The sequence below is a fragment of the Mastomys coucha genome, unplaced genomic scaffold (genome assembly GCF_008632895.1).
Source record: "Mastomys coucha isolate ucsf_1 unplaced genomic scaffold, UCSF_Mcou_1 pScaffold20, whole genome shotgun sequence".
In the NCBI taxonomy this organism is placed as follows: Eukaryota; Metazoa; Chordata; class Mammalia; order Rodentia; family Muridae; genus Mastomys; species Mastomys coucha.
In genome coordinates this window covers 75,464,825-75,484,091 of record NW_022196903.1, presented here as the reverse complement: position 1 = coordinate 75,484,091, position 19,267 = coordinate 75,464,825, and the positions used below count along the sequence as shown (strand labels likewise).

Here is a 19,267-nt window from a genome sequence, read left to right as displayed (position 1 = left end):
TCAGTTATGCCTGCCTCTGGCTCACAAATACTTGGATTAAAGGTATGTGCTGCTAGAACTATCTTCATTGTAGCCTTTAAATGTCTACATAAACTTTGTATTTTTCCATCTCACCTCCTGAACTAGAAACAAAGAATTGACTCTGATCCACACATTAACATGTATCACCTCAACTTTATCTGGACATTTTACGGAGCTTCTGATACCATTGTGAATGTGGAAGATTTAATCATAAGTCAAATCAGACAAAACTCCAGAGGCCACAATAACACAACCTGAGAAGAGAATGGAAAACTAGGACATGACACTCCTAGGTATGGTTGAGGTTTATTGTAGACTCGAGGGAGAGCGCAGCCAGAGGCAACTGGAAGAATCCAGGCTGAACAAGGTCAGCAGACTGAACCAGGCCCTGAGAGGAGGGGTGGGGAGATCAAGAGAGAAGAGATGGGACAAGTGGACCAAGAGAGACCCAGGAACGGAGTCAGCCAGGAGCAGAGAGAGAACAACAGCTGAGTGATGTAGGGAGCAGAGGCTGGGTGAAGGGAACCCCAGCTGCTGGCCTGGGGAGGTTTAGGGTAGTGGGCAGGGTGAGAAGTGTGTTTTTTGATTTTCGTCCATGAAGTTGTTTAGTGCAACAATTAAAACTACAACTAACTTTTAATACTAAAATGAGGGTAGAGTGGCTTGGTGGCATTTGGTTAGCAGAAATATGGGAAGAAATGATGAAATAAAGGTCTTTGAAAACTTATTTATGAGTATGTGTTGGAGGGATCCAGAAGAGTGATGCGGAAGTCATGGAGGAGCTCTGCTTACTCCCTTGCTCCTCATGGCTTGCTCAGCCTGTTTCCTTATGGAACCCAGAACCACCAGTCCAGGGATGGCACCACCCACAATGGGCTGGACCTTCCCCCATCAATCACTAATTAAGAAAATGTCCTACAGGCCGCCTACAGACCTCTCTTATGGAGACATTTTCTCATTTGGGGTACCCTCCTCTCTTATGATTCTAACTTGCGTCAGGTTGGCAAAACAGCTAGCATTTATTATTCTGTTTGGAACCTGTGAGAGCCAGGTAGGGCTGGGTAGTAAGATAGAATTTAAGCAAACGAAGATACTCATTGCTCCCCCATGGAATTCATAATAAAGGAACCAAATACCAATATGATAATTAAACAAGAGTTAAACCAAAATTTCCTAAAAGAAACAACATTTTACAAGGCTGATTGACTAATTAAAACTTCAGTGACTTGAGACATGGTGATGCTGCAGATTCAGAGCCAAACTATCTTGGACCATTAGTCTCTCAAATGGTAATTTATTACCAACTTGCTTGTGAACCAACAGCCTTGTAACTATTAAGTAGATTGATTCAGCAACCTCCTCACTTCCATCAACCTGAAGGCTAAGAATGCCATCAATGCAACTGAGGCATATAGCAGAGGCTTCTCCACTTTGATATAGCATACCTAAATTGGTGTACCTGCCAATGTATTTAAGGAATACTTTGTTCTGATTTAAGGAATTCTTTGTTATGATACTATGTAAACGTCATGGAATTGTTACCCTATTGGAACATGGATTTGTAGTGATCTAAATCTTGTGTTCTGAGCTATGGTCATTCATACTCGATTCTTTTCGTCTTTGAGGTGACAATTGTGTTTTTTATGTAGCCACAAGCAAATAAAGATGAAACAGAGGAGGCTGGAGAGGTAGTCCTGCCGTTAGGAACACTTAATTTGTAAGAGGACCCATGTTCAATTCCTAGCATCCACATAGGGTATCTTGCTGCTGCCTGTAACTCCAGCTCCAGGGGATCATAAGGCCTCTATGGGCACCTGCAATTCTCACACACACACACACCACGCGCTTCATAGTCACTCACTAAATGCACATGAGATCACAGTATTTAGTGAAACATACGAACTTGCCAACCATGTAGAGAAGTGTAACTTTGCAAATTATGGATAAGAGGAAAACCTATTTAGGTAGGTATTTGTAGGTATAACTCTCAAACTAGTGGTGGTTCACCGGGAAGCAAGTTTAGTCCCACAGGAGCCACCGTCCGGCCCACATCTCGTTGCACTAACTTCTGGGAGTTGTAGTCCTTCATTTCTGGTGTAGACATGGCGGCCTCCATGGCAGAAAGTTGTAGGGCGTCCCTGTACCTGGCCCGGAGCGTCCGAATGGCCAGGCCACGTCTTGCTGCTCTCGCGTTGGATGCCTGCCGTGTCCGTCCGGGCCCAAGCCGATTTCAGAGCACCGGGCCTTCCGATCCCGGTGTGTTCAAGCCACCGCCGAAACCTGTCATCGTGGACCAGCGCCGAGCCCCAGACGACGAGAGAAGGTGAGGCGGCTGAGGCCGCGTGGGAGTGCGCGGGTGCCAGCAGCTCTTGCTGCGTGGGCGTGCGCACACTTTGATACCCGCTTTGTAGCTGGGCTGCACGAAATCGGGTTCCGCGTCTGCCCCTCTCTAGATCCCGAAGGACGCAGGCTTGGACTCTCTTTCCTCACTCAGTTTGTCCTAAAATCCGCCATGGTGAGCATTGGTCGACAGATTCTATCCAGGAGGAAGGGTTTGGGGAGCTCAGATCAGCTCAGGCACGTGGATCCAGCACACTCTTTTTCGTCTCTGAGGGGAACGGGCCTTGCATTTATTCACATACTTAAATGCATGTTCAAAAGCTAACAGTATGGACCAGCAGGGTGGTTCAGTTGTAAAGGTGTCTCTTGTGTAAACCTGTTTACCTAAATCCATGCCTAGAACCCATAGAGGAAGGAGAGACCGTACTCCAAAATTTGCCTTCAAATTCCTCCGTGGGTGTTGTGTGTGCCCCAACCACAATACACAATAATTATATATATGTGAGTGTGTGTCTCGCTATGTTTATCAGGCTGGCCTTGAACTCAAAAGAGATCTGCCTGCTTTTGCCTCCTTTTGTTAGGATCAAAGGTGGGTACCACTATGCTTGGTGGAAGGTTTCTTTTTAAAGTCAGTTTGCAACTGGTGATTTGTATATATTTCCTCCATATTTATAGCTCAGTGGGAGACCTGTGCTCATAAGCTTTGCAGACTGAGAGAAATGCAGTGTTTAAACTGTGACAAAAGTGTAACAAACAGTAATTGTAATATGTCAGTGGTTCATTATCTTCAAGCTCCAGTTTTGCTTTGTGTTTTACATTAGACGACAAGAAAACATCTAACTGCTCCCAGGATTGACCTATGCTACTATGGGTTAGCTTGCCAGTGTGGTGACAAACACCAGAGACAGCCAGCTTAAAGGGAACAAATTAGTTTGGCTCTGGGTTTGGACAGTTGTACTTAATTTTGCTGGGTCCTGGCCCTGCAGTGACACAGTCCAGCATGGCAGGAAGCATCAGCTAGGTAAAGGAAAAGGAGAAACAAAGGGGTCGGGGTCTCTGCCTTGCCTTCCAGGGTAGATGCCCAGTGACATGTTTCCTCAGCCCCGGCAGCTGTTCAGGATGACAGCTAGAAAGGGCTACTTAGATGTTTGATAACCATTTAAACACAATGCCTCAGGAGTGCTGGCAGTTTTCATGAGCATTAATAATTGTTTTGGAAACCATGGTTTTAGAAATAACATTTCAATACATGTTGAAAGAACAAAATACATCTACAGTATACCCTTTTTCTCCCCTTATATTGGCCCAAATTACCTTTCATTTTTAATTTTTTTATAGGTTCCTGAGTCCTGAATTCATCCCTCCAAGGGGGAGAACAAACCCTCTGAAATTTAAGATAGAAAGAAAAGATATGCTAGACAGGAGAAAGGTGCTTCACATTCCAGAGTTCTATGTTGGTGAGTAAGAGCAGATGTCTGTCAGCAGGTGCTGGGGGCTAGTTTTCATTGCGTAAAGATTACTCTTCAGATGACTGGGTTTTGCTGTTGTTTATTCCTGACATACTTAGTTATAAACCTTATTTGTCCATTCCTTTTGACTCTGTAGGAAGTATACTTCGTGTCACCACAACCGACCCCTATGCCAGTGGAAAAACCAGCCAGTTCCTGGGGATTTGCATCAAGCGATCAGGAAATGGGCTCGGGGCTACTTTCATCCTCAGGAACACCATTGAAGGGCAAGGTAAGTTTCTTCTTGAGAGACCAGAGAGTGAAACTGGGTTTTCCCCAAGAGATAATGTATGCTTTGCAGTGGATACAGATTTGTATTCACTGTTCAATGTCCTTTGGTGGGGAGGGGTATGTGTGTGTGTGTGTGTGGTCTACTTTCTTTTGAGGGCTTCTTTTATTACAGGGGCAACACCCATTAGGACTAGACTGGGCTGGGCATGGTGACATATGTCTGCTATCCTAGCACACAGGTGTGCTGAGGCAGAAAGATTTTTTTAGTTTAAAACCAAGTTGAACTACATAGTGAGAGCTTGCCTAAATAAGCATGGTATGTTCAAGTTTGGAGACAGTGTATAAAGCAGTGAAGAGACTCCTTTTGTTTGTTTCCTAGTAGTGTTTTTAAAATGGGACGTCCTGTATAGGCCGTGGATGGTCAGGAACTTACGATATAGAGCTGATTGACCTCAAACTTGAAGTAGCCTCCAATCTCTGCCTCTGGAGTACCAGGATTAGAGATGTGAGCCGTCACAATTAGCAGGATCATCCTTTTCTGAGAAAATACCCTGAAGTCCACTGGGACAGACAGGATGGTGTCCTTAGGACTTTGGCTCCTAAAATGAAGGTCCCTACTTTGCTTTATGTTATCACACAGTTAATGCTGGATTATGGTGTCAGAAGCAGTCACACATGCCATGACTGACACAGGAAAGAACAAATGGTAAAGTTTTAGAAAGAATTGAAACAGCAAGTAAGAGTGTTTATACTTATGGGTTCTCATCAGTGAGGTTTTGTTTTCAGAGAAACTGCTACCATGAGAGCGGGTCTTCAAGGTGAATTTTGGAGGGTCACATTCAAAACAGCGCCTTGCTCACCAAGTTACTGTTTGTGCCAAGAGGGCCTTTCCCTGGCATGCTAGTGTAATCTTTGTTGTTGTGATGAAACACTATGTCCAAAAGCAACTAAGAGGGGAGAGTCTGTGTGCCAGTTTATTGCTCTAAGAAGATAAATCACTTGACATTCTCTTTCTGTAGCCAGTGAAGTTCAGCTTACACGTCCTCAGGTCAGTCTCTAGAGGGGCAGAAACCATGGCATAACACTGCTTGTTGGCTCACTCGTGGGCTCTTTGTCAGCCAACTCTTCATACAGCCTAGGACCACCTGTCCAGGGATGGTACCTCCCACAAGGGACTGGGTCTTTTATATCAGTTGGCCCCACAGACATACCCACAGGCCAGTCTGATCTACACAGTTCTTCAGTTAAGGCTTTCTCTTCTCAGGGTAATGTATGTTGAAGAGGTGGGATGATGTATTTATAGACTTCTTACATGTCATTCAATTTCTCACTTTTTAATTTAGATGGGACTAGTTTGTTTTGCTTTGCTAGTCTTGATCTTTAAAAATTACATGTGTTTGTTCAATTCCCACTTGCTAGCTTCTTCTATAGTGAATGGTAAAGTATTGCAGGAGTCTGGAGTTAGGCGGTAAGTCCATGACTTGAAGAAGCCTGTTCCCTTTTTAGGTGTGGAGATTTGTTTTGAACTGTATAATCCTCGAATCCACGAGATCCAAGTGGTGAAATTAGAGAAGCGGCTGGATGACAACCTGCTGTACTTACGGGATGCCCTCCCTGAGTACAGTACCTTTGATGTGAATATGAAGCCAGTCCAACATGAGTCCTGCCAGGAAGTGCCTGTTAACAAGGTAGAGGGTGTGCATTTGCTCAGGTGCAAGTAAGAAAGAAGCACCCGCAGAAAACCTGTGTGGGTGGGGGGACTTCTGTGTGCATCTCACCAGCCCACAACTTCTGCTTTTGTTTTGCTTAGCTGAAAGTTCAAATGAAGCCAAAGCCGTGGTCCAAACGCTGGGAACGTCCGAACTTCAACATTAAGGGAATCAGATTTGATCTTGCTTTAACTGAAGAGCAAATGAAAGAAGCCCAGAAGTGGAGCAAGCCATGGCTTGAGTTTGATATGATGAGAGAATATGACACTTCAAAAATTGAAGCTGCACTGTGGGAAGAAATAGAAGCATCAAAGAAATCCTGATCCTGGGACTGGTGAACGGCTCAGCAGGTAAGCATGCTCGCTGCACAGGCCCGATGACTGGAAGTCAACTCTGGAACCCTGGGTGGAAGGCGAGCACCAACTTCTAAAAGTTGCCCTTTGGCTTCTATGGCACACTTTTGCATATGTGGACCACAATTTTTTCAGCCCTTGTTCTGAGAATGCTTTTGGTTATTGTATTGCCTCTCAGGATTCAGTTTGAAAGCCACTAAGTTTGCTTTGTAAGAACACAGTGATTAAATGAGCATTCCTCACCTTTCAGTACCTAGCATAAAGTCTGCATGCCAGTTTATTGCTCTAAAAAGAGAAATCACCTGACACTCGTTCCCTTTCTATAGCCAGTGAAATCAGCTTCACCAGAATAAGATGTACTGGGATCTGAGCAAGGGGAATAGGTTGGGAAAAAAATCATAAATACACAACAGTGGGCAAGTTAAAATGTAAGAATAGGGGCTATAGAGGTGGCTCAGTACTTAAGAGCATTTGCTGCTCTTGCAGAGGACCTGAGTTTAGTTTCCAGCACCCAGGTCTGTATGTGTGTACATGGTTCTAGAGACCAGAAAGTATCAGATTGCCAGGAACTGGAGTTACAGCTGCTTATGACACATGTGGGAGTTTGAATATGCTCGGCCCACAGGGAGTGGTACTGTTATAAAGTGTGGCCATGTTGGAGGAAGTGTATCACTGTGGGGGTGGGCTTTGAGGTCTCATGTTCAAGTCTGGTCAGAGTCAGGCTTTCCTTGCTGCAGTTGAATCAAGATGCAGAACTCTCAGCTCTGTGTCTGTCTGGACTCTGCCTTGCTTCCTGCCATGATGTTAATGGACTGAAGCTCTGAAACTGTAAGCCAGCCCCAATTAAATGTTGTCCCATATGAGAGTTACCTTAGTCATGGTGTCTCTTCACTGCAACGAAACCCTAGCTAAGACAACCCACCTGACATGGATGCTGGGAATGGAACTCAAGTCCTCCAGAAGAGCAGTACGTGCTCTTAATCATGTGCTGTCTCTCCATTGTTAAATGTCTAGTGTTGACAGGCTCATTAGCAGGTAGAAAAGGGTCCTGTTTTGCTATGTGGCAGTTTTAAGAAGAATGTGGGAATCTGAGTTGTTATCTGGCTTCATTTCCCCTAAGTTTACAAAAGCTACTTGTGAGGAATTCCATGGGTTAAAATGAAAGTGAAGTCTGCTAAACAGAAGACACCTCAGGGTCCCTGGCAGGGCCTGAGTGGACAGTGTCCAGCAGGAAGGTGGTCAGAGTGTTTCCTTATTTTCCATATGAATCAAGCTTCAGCTCTTGGGGTCAACAGTCCCTCTAGTGGGGCAGAAGTGTACTTGGTATTCCATGCAGCTGAACATGGGCTGGGATGCTGGGATGAATCACAGAGTAAAGGCTAACCCACCTGTAACACCACAGTGCCAGCCTGGATCTCAGGACTGTTTTTTTGTTGAGCTGCTCTGCACTGTGTCTTCATTTTCCTGGCTGCTAACTCCTTTAGATAGAACTTAATTATTCTAGCTTCCAGAGATGTGCATGTTGTGTGGACTTCCATGGACATACATATGATATACCTCATGATCAGGCTCATGAGTTCTTTCACTCATGTGGCCCATTTTACTCTTGAGAGAGACTGTCTGGCCTGTACTCTCTCCACTCTGAAGTCTCCATGCTACAGAGTCTACCTGAATAGAGTTTTAGTGCTACATTGATAAACCCAGTGTCATTTGGATGGCTGCTCCTTAGGTATGACTTGAGAGTGTGTAGTGTGAGGTTTCACAGCAGTGAATCTCAGTGTTTTGCCTTGGTGCAGGTACGGGTACATTTATATCCATAGTTTAGGGCTTTGGGTAAACTTCTCAGTGCAGACTCATGTTCTGGAAGACTTGACTCTTGTTGCTGACTTTCTTTCCTCTGTTTTGTCTTCCTGGAGCCATTACTTGGAGTTTAGATACTGAGTATGTCTTTTTCATTTAAGTGTATGCGTGTGTGGCTGCATCAGATCCCCTGGAGCTGTAGTTCCAGGGGTTGTGAGCCATCTGGTGTGGGCGCTGGGAAGCCAACTCCACTGACTCTCTCCAGTCTCTGCCTCTGAGACACGGGTCTCCTCTGCTTTTCCAGTGAGTCTGTTTTGGAGTCTCCTGTTAGGTCTGTAACTTGTCTGTTTGGGTGGGTAGAAAGCTGAGGTGGAACTAAGGCTTATTCAGGCATCTCGGTGTTTTTAAATACTGGTCTGGGCCATGAGTAACATGCCCCTAGGTTGTTCTGAATGCTTTATTTTCCTAAACCTGTTTCAGTGTTGACAATAAATTCATGTGTCAGTTTAAGGAGAATAAGACTTTACCTGAAATTAGTTTTCTAATTCACAAACGTGGTCTTATCTCCATTTAGGCCTTTTAACTTTTCCTTTCTAGGTGTGATAATCCAAAGGCTTGGGAGGCAGAGGCAGAGGCAGGAAGGTTCCAAGATCAGTGTCACTTACATTTCAGAATGAGACCCAGTCTCCACAAAAGAAACCATCAGAGATAATGAATCAGTTTTTTGTTTCTGGGTATTAAGTTTTTGTCATGGTCTCATGTAGCCCCTGCTGGCCTGCAGCTCACTGGGTCTGTGAGATGAATCACCAGATGAGTGTGTGAACTTGCTGTGTCAGTTCATCCGTTTTACATGACTAGGAGGGCAGGAGTAAGAATTTTAAAATGGCAGCAGAGTTACCTCACAATATGTTTCATTCAAAGAAGCTTGAACCTCCAATTCCAGGTATAATGGAATTTAAAGGTGATAGCTTACTCTTCTGCATCCCATGAAGAACAGAGGTTAGATGACTGAGAGCATGTCCATCCACACAACCATCTCTAAGAGGCCAAGGCACAGAGAACAGTTTTCAAAAGTGCACTTTAACAGTAAAAATAAAGTCTCTGCCATTTATATACAAAACTTTCTGTACACATATGCACATGCTTTTGTAATGAGCAAATGTCTAAAGTGACAACATGGAAAAAATAAATATATGGCCATCATTGAGTTGCTTAACAAATATACTTAAGAACACTAATAAAATCATTTTGAGAAAAGTTCATAATTTCTTAATTATCTTGCCTCAGACTACCTTAACTAGGCAAATACTTTACATTTCTGTATTCAAAATAGCAATGGCCTTCTTAGTCCTAGTATGAACCACACAAAACATAGCAAAAAAGCCTCACTTGTTACCAGCTAATAACTTCATTACAAAAAAAAAATCTTACACAAAATTAAAAGAAAAATGGTAAGTTTTCTGAAAAGCTGTTTGTCAGAGCACAGGCAAAAGATCAACATTCCTGTAGAAAATGATGGACATTTCAAGAAGAATTATAGATGACCCAAACCAACACATCTTCATTCTTCAGCAGGGACTGGAGAACAGCTCAGTGGTTAAGATCTCTTTTGAGGACCTGGGTTTGGTTCCCAGCACATCAGGTGGCCCACAACCTCCTGGACTCCAGTTCCAGGGGATCTGATGCCCGCTAGCCCCTACATGGTGGGAGTGCTAAACTCACCCAGGTACATACATGATCACACATAGAAAACAAATCTTTTTTTCAAATATTTTTTTTTTCTTAACAAATTGACAAAGAATTAAAATCTGGAGACTCATTGGCACTCTCTTGCACTGATTTCATACAATAAGTGAGTACAGACTTTGAAAAGATAATTTGTATAAAAATATGTTAACCATTTACTAATTAATAAGCAATTCCTTACACAGAATGAGACCCAGTCTCTACAAAATAAGATAAAAGAAACCATCAGGAAATAGAGAAGGAACGTTCTTTCCTCATTAGGTGATGTGCAAACAGTTGGAGTTTGTTGAAGATGGTTTTGATTTGGGCATGCTTCTGTGTGTCAGATTTCTTCATTTCCTTCTCAAATTGAGAAAGAATAAAAAGAGAAACACACTGAGCTCTAGGTGCTGCTGTGCATGTATTTCCTTCAGACGCACAGCACAAGTGGGCAGAGGAAAGGCGGCATCGGCTGTGTAGTGAATGAGCTGCACACTTTCATCATGACTCTCGGCACTCCCATATAGCGCACTCAGACACCTGTAACCTGCGTTGTGAGGGGCTCCACATGATGCTCTTCTCTGAGGGATTCGGCTTGATTCAGAGCTTTTACCTTCATCAGGATAAGAATTATTTCATTGACTTCATTCCTGAAAAACAATCAAAAAGCATTTACTCTCCTCTTAGCAGCCAAGGCTAGAGGTGTTTGAGTGCTAGAGCCTTTAGCAGGCAGTGAGCCCTAAATCTGATCCTTAGCACAAAACAAGATGAAATAAGGAAAGAGAGAGGAGTAGTAATAGTAATAATAATGGTAATAATAATAAATACTGTAACAGGTCAGAAGGGAGTAACAATGGTGACTGAGGACCTAAGCCAGTATTTAGAGCCACATACAATATAGAGATGCTGTCCCTTTTATGCCTCATCACATGCAGTGATGCTTCAGTTAAAGGCGAAGAGTTGGTCAGTCCCTAAGGCACAGTGATACTAGCTAGCATACACTATGAGACACATTATGTGCTATTATGCTGCGTATGAACAGATGTGTTAATAGTTCTATAAAAGCACAGCACATGCAGCTGTGCACATTTCACATACTGGACACTGTGACCACATGTAGTTATGTATACATGTACATTATAGCCTACCAATAGCAGCCTGTATCATCCATTTGTATAAGCACACTGCAGTATTGGCACAGACATAAAACTGCCAATGACGTAGTTCTTAGAATGACTACAGTTTCATATACCTCATGACTGTAATCGAAAAGTCCAGTACACAATATTCTGGAAAATTTGTATGCAGATGGCAGTAAAAAGCAGAACACAGAGCAAGCCCGCCATCAGGGTCTCCACAGTATTGTGCTGTTGGCTTCAGTGGCCATTGTGCAGCCAGCTAATGGGAGCAGTCATATCAAGACTTCAACGCTAGAGAAGGATCCCAAGCATGTGCCACAGTGCCAGGTTTATGAGTACTTGAATTGAATCCAGGGCCTCTTGTTGCTAGGCAAATACACTGCTAGACTGGCTATATCCCAAGACCCAGATTTAAAAAATTAGAGTAAAAGTGCAAAACTTCCTTAAAATTGCTAGCAACACTAAAAATCCTTGCACAGTCCTTTGGAAGTAAAAAATTAAGTGAGCATTACCTGAATTCACTTGTGGATAATTTCCGTGCAGACTGCAACAAAAACTGAATGAAGTTTTCTAGCTGGGGAATTGATGTCCTCATATCAGAGTTCTCAAACCATCTTTCTGGTAGACATGCTGCTACCTGTTAGTCAAAACACATGGCAGATTTACAAGACAAGAGCAAAGAAAGCTTGGGATTTCTCTTTCCTGCGTCAAAGGTAACATGGCATTAAAAAGATCACTCTTCAGGGGCTAGAGAGATGGCTTAGTGGTTACCAGCAATGGCTGCTCTTCCAGAGGACCCAGGTTCAATTCCTGTAACACACATGACAGCTCATAGCTGTCTGTATCTCCAGTTCCAAGAGATCTGATGCCACTTATGGCCTCCTCAAGCATTGCACTCACACAGTACAGACATATACAACACCCATACATATAAAATAACTGAGATTAAAAAAAAAACCCCTCTTGATTAGAAATCATTCTTTATTGTTAAAAGCATAAAGCAGATGGAATCTGTTCTGCATTCTCCAGCAATGCTTACAGTTCCACAGTCTATACAGACATTCGAGAGAAGGAAATGACCGGTGATTCTAAGTATGTTGAATGGAAGAGAATTAATGGCAGTCTGTCTTTTATCTAGTGTGCTTTCCATGTCCATGGAGGCCAAATGGGTCAATATAGTGCATGCAGAAGGGCAAAACCAAAGCCATCCTTTTCCAAAAATAACACAAGTTAGAGAAGAGTTTTGGGAAAGTCAGAAAAATGTTGAAAACAAATAACTTCCTCATAGCAACAGGAAGGAAAAGGAGAGAAGTCAGTGAGGAGAGGAAAATAATCCTTGGATGGTCACAAGACGAGGGTCTGAGACAGAGAGGAGAAAGCCAAAACACCAAATGTGCACTGTTAGGAATACAAGGGCTAGTAAGTAAGTCCGGGCCAGCCTTAAAAGCAGCTGTACAAAATGGCCTTAGAGGATGAGACCTAGGTATGGTGACAGGTGTCTAAGTCCAGCCTCTGAGAGGCTGGGGACAGAAAGGACTCTGAGTTCCAAGCCAGCTAGCCTCAAGATAGATCGATAGATGGATGGATAGATAAAATAGTGACAGCTGGGTGTTGTTGAATGTTTAGGTGGTAGAACAGGTGTTTAAAGTGTGTGAGGCCTTGAATCTGACTCAGCAGCAGCACCACCAACAAAAGCAAGACAAACAGGTGAAGGCAAGGAAAAAAAGGCTCACAATTGTTGAGGGAAAAAAAAGACCTGTGACTGCAGAATGCAGAGGCATGGGAGACTTGCTTGGCAAGTTATATCTGTTTCCCAAAGTTTTAGAATCAGTCTTGACTGGCTTGGAAGTTGTTCATTGGTACCTGTTTTCCCATGCGTTGCTATCTCACTCGTGTCTGAACCAGCAAGCCTGCCCATATTTGAAGTACCAGGTACTGGCCTGCGGCTCAGTTCTCCAACCCTGCTGTGGAGAAGCTGTGTAAACACACCTCCCCTTCACTACTTCGGAGTTGATCTTTACAGTCAACTTGAAAACAGTGCACACAGAGCAATTTAAGTGTAAGAACTATGATGATGGGACTGTCTGCAGGAGTGCTCGAGGCCTGCCTTCCCAAGCACCATTTAACATTATGACTTTTACATTATGGGCAGATCAATTGTTTCAGGGACATTTGGGTATTGTAGTGTTTTCATAAAAACACCCTCTCTAGGTCCAAATATTTGAAACTTTGAATCTTGGTTCTGGGTAGGTGGTGCTGCTTTGGGATGTTACAGAACCTGTGGGAGGTGAAGTCCTGTCGGAGGATGCACATCACATCATTGGGGATGGATGAGGTTCACAGCCTGGCCCCACTGCCAGTTTGCTCCTTCTGTTGTTTGTGGCCCAAGAAGAGATCTCTCTGTTCTACTGTCAGGCCTTCCCCTCCATTATAGACTCTCTTTTGAAACTACAATCCCAAATAAACTCTTAACTTCTTTAAGTCTCCTTTGGTTTTGGTGTTTTATCACAGCAACAGAAGAGTAACTAATGCAGGTAGCTTGGGTTACCTTCTATTTAATAACGGTATAGTATTCTATATGCTTAAAATCTGTATGTGCAACTCTGATTTTTGTCCTAAGATAAATTCTTAGAAAATTAAAAACTTTAAACACTGTTCTGAAGAGCTGTGTTGCTCCTGGCAGTAACAGACTCTGTTTTCTAGTACCAGTGCCTACACACTGCAGGACACAGGCTTCTACAGCCCCAGAATGGTAGCATCCCAGGCTCACGCCCCACTGGGGATTTTAGTTAAATAATAGCAGCAGGAGGCCCACTTTTCTGTGCGTCTTCACAGTATGTTAACTAGCATTTCTCTGCTGGTGTTACTACTCTGCCACAGTTGGTACGTTGTTTTCCATACCCATTTGTGGTGATTTGACTTGCATATTTTGGGGCCATTTCCAATAAGAGTCTTTGAGTTATTTACTGGCTTGTAAAGGCTTTTTAAATTTGATGTGGATTTTAATCTTATGTGTTATAGCTTCTTTAGTAGTTTCTAATCTAGTTCTTTAACTCTTTTTTCATTTTTTAGTATATAAAAAGTCACATATAGGGCTGGAGAGATGGCTCAGTGGTTAAGAGCACTGACTGTTCTAGAGGCCCTGAGTTCAATTCCCAGCAACCACATGGTGGCTCACAACCATCTGTAATGAGATCTGATGCCCTCTTCTTGTGTGTCTGAAGATAGTGAAAGTGTACCCACATACATGAAATAAATAAATAAATCTTTAAAAAAAGTCACATATAAGTTACAGAAATAGTATAGCGAGCCACATAGACACACTTCTAAGTTTACTTACTAATGGCAAGCTTATCTCCACACCTTTTTTCATATTTGTCAAATTATTTTCACAAATTTATTGCCTTTTTTCATTTCTTCTGCCATTTAAAAATAACTCATTTTCTTAAAACAACAACTACCTTCCTATTTTCCGCCTGCCTGCCTGCCTGCCTCCCTCCCTTCCTTCCCTGCCTCCCTTCTTAGTTTGTCTTGAGCACATGTTCTTCTGCTTCAGCTTCAAGCACTGAGACTCCAGGTGTGTGTAGAGTGCAGCCGGCTCCTGGCATCATTGACTAAATGCTTCTCCCCACTACTGCTGTTTCAAACCAGAATACTGCTTCTTAAATATCAAAAGAGCTTCTGGGTTCTGCTCTGTGAAACTCATTTGTTTATTCATGTGCAAGCTCCACAATTTTAATTATTTAATTGTAATACAATATAGATTTCAATAACTAAATTCATGTCTCTGTGTGTGTATGTCCAAGTTTCTGAAGAGGGTACTGGATTCACTGTCAGTGCTTAAGTTACAGGAGTTGTGAGCTGCCCAGCATGGGAACTATGACCTAAATTCAGGTCTTCTACATGCAGTCTTAACTGTCCAGCCCCTGCCTAAATCTCAGCTCTTGCTCTGTTGCTGTTTTGAGAGAGGCTCTCACCCTCTTGTAGCCCAGGTTATCTGGAGCTTCCAACACTTCCACTACTTCAGAGTCTCTAGTGCTGGAGTTAGAGATGGAAACCACCACACTGATCAGTATATATAAAGAGTCATAATTAGAATTGGCTTCTATACAACTTACCTGGCTGCACTTTTTAACAATATCTGGTCCAGGGATGGCATTAGTAAGAGCGATAATAAGGTAGCGATTTAGCAGCTTCCCCAGTCCCAGATCTTGCAAGGTATCATCTGGGAGAAGTCCATTCCAAAGAAGAATATTTCGGAAGAGCTAAAAGAAAATACCAAGTAATTATGTGTGTTCTCCCTAGAAGCTATAATGGTAAATAAAGAACTGGTTGAGCTCCCCCAACTCTCACTAGTTGGCCCTGTTGTACATGTCAGCTGACACTTGTCTCCATGCATGTGCTCATCCTATTTCCACTCATAGGGTCACCAACAGCAATATTTCCCATGTAACTCCACTGGAGCGTCTCCAGATCAGTGCCCCACTGTAACTCATCCTCCCTACTGTCTGTCCCACTGAGTGTAGGATCAGAAAGCACTGTCAAGGCTGGTCGTGTGTGTAGGAAGCCAGGCAATGCCAGAAACCTCACTGCTGAATGTAAAACAGGACAACTCACAAGTCTGCTGCTGAAGGGAATGAAGGGCCCTGTAGTGAGATCTACAAGTGAATACTGGTTTTCTTTGGAGGGCTAAATTCATAGGTTTCTGTGAGTTGTGATGCGAATTCTGAGTCTTCTCCTAGTATTCTGAATAGAGAATGACACACATCACTCTGCACTGTCATTGGCCACCCTGCCTGTACGGGGAAAGCATCTTCCTGACTTGGCCATGACACACATACACTCACTGTAATGAAACTGCTCCTGCTAAGGACATTTATGTCCTTGTATTCTCAAACATGATGGACATTTCAGTTCCCCATGACCCTTTATCATTGCATTGAAATCACAATTTTGTTCTTGGGTTCACAGAGGCACAAAGGTTCACAATTCATTCCATCTCCACAGTAGTGTGCATTTGCTACATCCAACACAGACTTCCTCCTACATCTATAACATCTACGAATGCCAAAGGTGCACAGTGCCAGCCAGCACCCTGCACTTGGCTATGATAGTCTTATGTTCCTCCCTTGTAGCTAGTCACTGTGGAGTCCTTTTGATACCTCACCTGAAACAACGTTGGAACTGACCTCCTTATCACATCTACTTCCACTGACTTGGATTTGCCTTAACTACAGCTTTTTGACCATCTGGTCACTGAAATTAAATTTAACCGGAGGCTTTTGTTGGGTCCATGAGACAAGAACAGTGTTTACATTTTTAAAGGACATTTCAAAATATTAAAAAACAAAGCAGAGTACAGCTGGGCACGGTGGCACACAACCTTTAATTCCAGTGCACAGGAGGCAGAGGCAGGAAGACATACCATGGAGTGTAAGATAAGTCTGGTCTCCACAGCAGGTACCAGGCCAGCCAGGGCTATGTAGTAAGACTGTCTCAAACAATACAACACAACACAACAAACTCAGTACAAAATATTTTTAATATGTGAAAATTATGTGATGTTCAAATTTCAGTGTTGGTAAGCAAAGTTTATCCAAACATAGTCCATTTGCTTACACACTGATAGCTTGTTAGTGTTTTGTATTGTAGTGGCAGAGTGGAGTAGTTCAACAATACTATTTAGCTGCAAAGATTAATATAGACACATTTTTAAAATAGTAGTCTGCTTACCTTTAGAGCTCCCCAGAACTGTCTTTCTTGGAACTTGGAGTGTGGTGACATTTCTCCTTCTTCAGAGCTAATGTGAGACCGATGAGGAGGGGAGGAGGAAGAGGAGTGCACAGGATAATTATTCTTTCAGAATAAAGCCTCAAAAATAGGACTCTTGTTTGTTTCTGTTTTGAATTCTGTGTACATTTGTTTATCTGTGTGTGGTTTGTACACTCAATGCAGTGGCTGCAGAGGCTGGAAGAGGCCATGGGAGACCCTGGAGTTGGAGTTACAGTTAGTCGTGAGCTGTCCAACCTAAGCAGAGAATCAAACTCCAGTCCTCTGGGAGATCACTGGACACTAAGCCACCAAGCAATCTCTTCAGCTCCATGTTATTTGTTTGTTTGAATTAAGCAACTAAACAGTCTAAATGAAAAATGAATCAAGGCACTCCAAGAACTACAAATGCATCCACACTCAGCCAACAATGGGTTTCTGCAACTGAGCTTTGTAGATATGATTGCCTTTGCATAGTTTGCTTATAATCTCATTGCTGGTAAGCGATTACTACTCATGTGCTAGTCAGTCATGGGATATCAACATGCCGATACTGGCTGGTTTTGTGTGTCAACTTAACACAAACTAGAGTCAACAGAGGGGAATGAACCTTAGTTGAAGAAATGCCTCCACAAGATCCAGCTGTAAGGCATTTTATCAATTAGTGATCAATGGAGGAGGACCCAGCTCATTGTGGGTGTTGCCATCCCTGGGCTGGTGGTCTTGGCTTATTTATAAGTAAGTAGGCTGAGCAGGCCAGTACACAGTACTCCTCCATGGCCTCTGCATCAGCTCTTGCCTCCAGGTTCCTGGCCTGTTTGAATTCCTGTTCTGACTTTTTTTGATGATGAACAGAAATATGAAAGCTTAAGCTAAATAAACCCTTTTCTGCCTAAGTTACGTTTTAGTCATGATATTTTGTTGAAGCAATAGAAACCCTAACTAAGACAGTGCCTACTGAGCTTAAAAAACAAAGAAACTTTCTTACATAAGGATATGAAATGACTTCAACTATGTACCAAGTGAAAATGACTCAGATAAATCAGGAAGCTCAAAGTTCTGTCCCATGCCCCCCAATTTCCATTCTGGGAGTATCATTGGGTGGCTATAGTTCAAGGACAGCCTGAGCTACATCAGGCTGTGTCTTACCCTACCCTACTCCCCACAAAAGAAAAGCTATTTCAAACAGTATAAACATGGAGAGCTCTTACCTCTTTGGGTATAGAGGAATAAAAACATCATCTTCTATTGACTTCTTCATTCTTGCAACAATAGACTTAAGTAAATCCTATTAAAAATTTGAAAAGCATCAGCAAGCCATAATTGGAAATATAATAACTAAATCAAGTAATCTTAATAGTGCAAATTAGTCTGCAGTTAGAGCCAGATGTTACAATACTGTAAGAAACTTAGGAGATGCATGTGGTTGTCACTAAATCACTCACTGCTATACTGCAGTTTGTTGCATGACTACTACTCATTAGACATTTGATGGTTTCCAATTAGGGGGTACACTGTGCTTAATGATGCTATAAAATACCTTGCAGAAGTCTCAGTGTGTGTAAGAACAGCTAATGTGCATACACAATGAAATGGAATTGCTGGAATGCAGCTCATGACCTTGTATTCAACTTGTACAGAATGATAAACTAAGATGGTAGTATCTGATACCAGAAACCCAATGGCTGGGAGATCATAGATCTAGGGGTAATCTCCCCACTATAGTTTAGCTAACTGACATGGCATCAAACTACAGCCTAGATGTTTACCCATAGACACATGCTAGCCCTAAACAGGACATTTCTACCACCCTCTTTAAGAAACACCGTGGAAGAGAGAATGGAGAAGAAATATGAAATACTATCTTCAGGCCATGGCACAGCTATTGGAAACAAGAGAACTGAGCAGCAGAGGCTGCCTACACACAAGGCTCAGCCTGTCAATAGCCAGTCATGGATTGGAGAGGCCACAGGGCCCTAGTCCTGCTTGATGAACTACTGGCAACTGATGGATTCCAGGGAAAGGACAATTACTGGAGTCCATGAGGCTACAATAGATAGTTCTAAATCCATGGGCATGCATAGTCCTGGTTAGAATCAGATGGTCACAAAACAAAGCAAAACAAAATAAAACAAAAAACATAGAAAGGACCTATAGAGGTAAGGGGGAGGGGGGGTGAGAGTAAGCAATGTACTGCATACACATGAAATGGTCAAAGGATGAACTTAATCAATAAAGAGTAAAACAAAAACAAAGCAAAGCAACAATAAAACCCAACAGTGGTGTCCCACTGTCATACTTGCTGTGTCTATGGGGAGTCCTGCTTTCTTCCAAGCATGGTGGCACATGCCACTAATCCCAACACCAGGCAGATCTTGGTGGTTCCAGGCTAGTCGAGGTTACACACCTGCCATCCTTACTACACCTTGTTTCCTAGCCCCCCTCCTGTTTGCAAATCTGGGGGTGTAGTCCCATCTCAGTTTTCCTGAAGAGCAGGGTTATATTTCTTTTTTCACTTATAATTAAGTACCATATATCTTAGGAGTCCTATATCAATTTTTAGAACATCAAGAACAAAACTCAAATTTTATTTTACCTCATCTTTTAAAGTCTTTGAATTCTGACTTTCTAAGGTAATATCTCCACACAATAGAATCTGAGCATGTATATAT

At 42.7% G+C, this 19,267-nt stretch overlaps 2 protein-coding genes across 4 annotated transcripts in view; one reads left to right on the top strand and one right to left on the bottom strand.

Annotated features, from left to right (window-relative positions):
* Positions 1-1,689: 1,689 nt before the first annotated feature.
* On the top strand, positions 1,690-18,872 carry Mrpl19 (mitochondrial ribosomal protein L19). 3 transcript variants are annotated; one of them, XM_031382246.1, is made up of 6 exons: positions 1,690-2,344; positions 3,700-3,818; positions 3,967-4,101; positions 5,607-5,788; positions 5,911-6,159; positions 16,782-18,872. In XM_031382246.1, exons 1-5 carry the CDS (start codon positions 2,124-2,126, stop codon positions 6,130-6,132), a joined length of 879 nt encoding a protein of 292 aa, XP_031238106.1. In that variant the 5' UTR covers positions 1,690-2,123; the 3' UTR covers positions 6,133-6,159; positions 16,782-18,872. The 3 variants fall into 3 exon arrangements, with proteins under 3 accessions (XP_031238106.1, XP_031238105.1, XP_031238104.1); XM_031382245.1 differs by lacking the exon at positions 16,782-18,872 and adding an exon at positions 13,077-13,312; XM_031382244.1 differs by lacking the exon at positions 16,782-18,872 and having other exon boundaries at positions 1,691-2,344; positions 5,911-6,418.
* Positions 9,024-19,267, bottom strand: part of Gcfc2 (GC-rich sequence DNA-binding factor 2) — a 34,745-nt gene continuing 24,501 nt past the window's right edge. The window contains exons 13-17 of the mRNA XM_031382241.1: positions 17,807-17,883; positions 16,560-16,626; positions 14,945-15,091; positions 11,339-11,463; positions 9,024-10,337 (exon numbers count right to left, since the gene is read on the bottom strand). Of these exons, the coding sequence (XP_031238101.1) occupies positions 10,220-10,337; positions 11,339-11,463; positions 14,945-15,091; positions 16,560-16,626; positions 17,807-17,883 (534 nt within the window). The 3' untranslated portion in view covers positions 9,024-10,219. The remainder of the gene's footprint in view (positions 10,338-11,338; positions 11,464-14,944; positions 15,092-16,559; positions 16,627-17,806; positions 17,884-19,267) is intronic.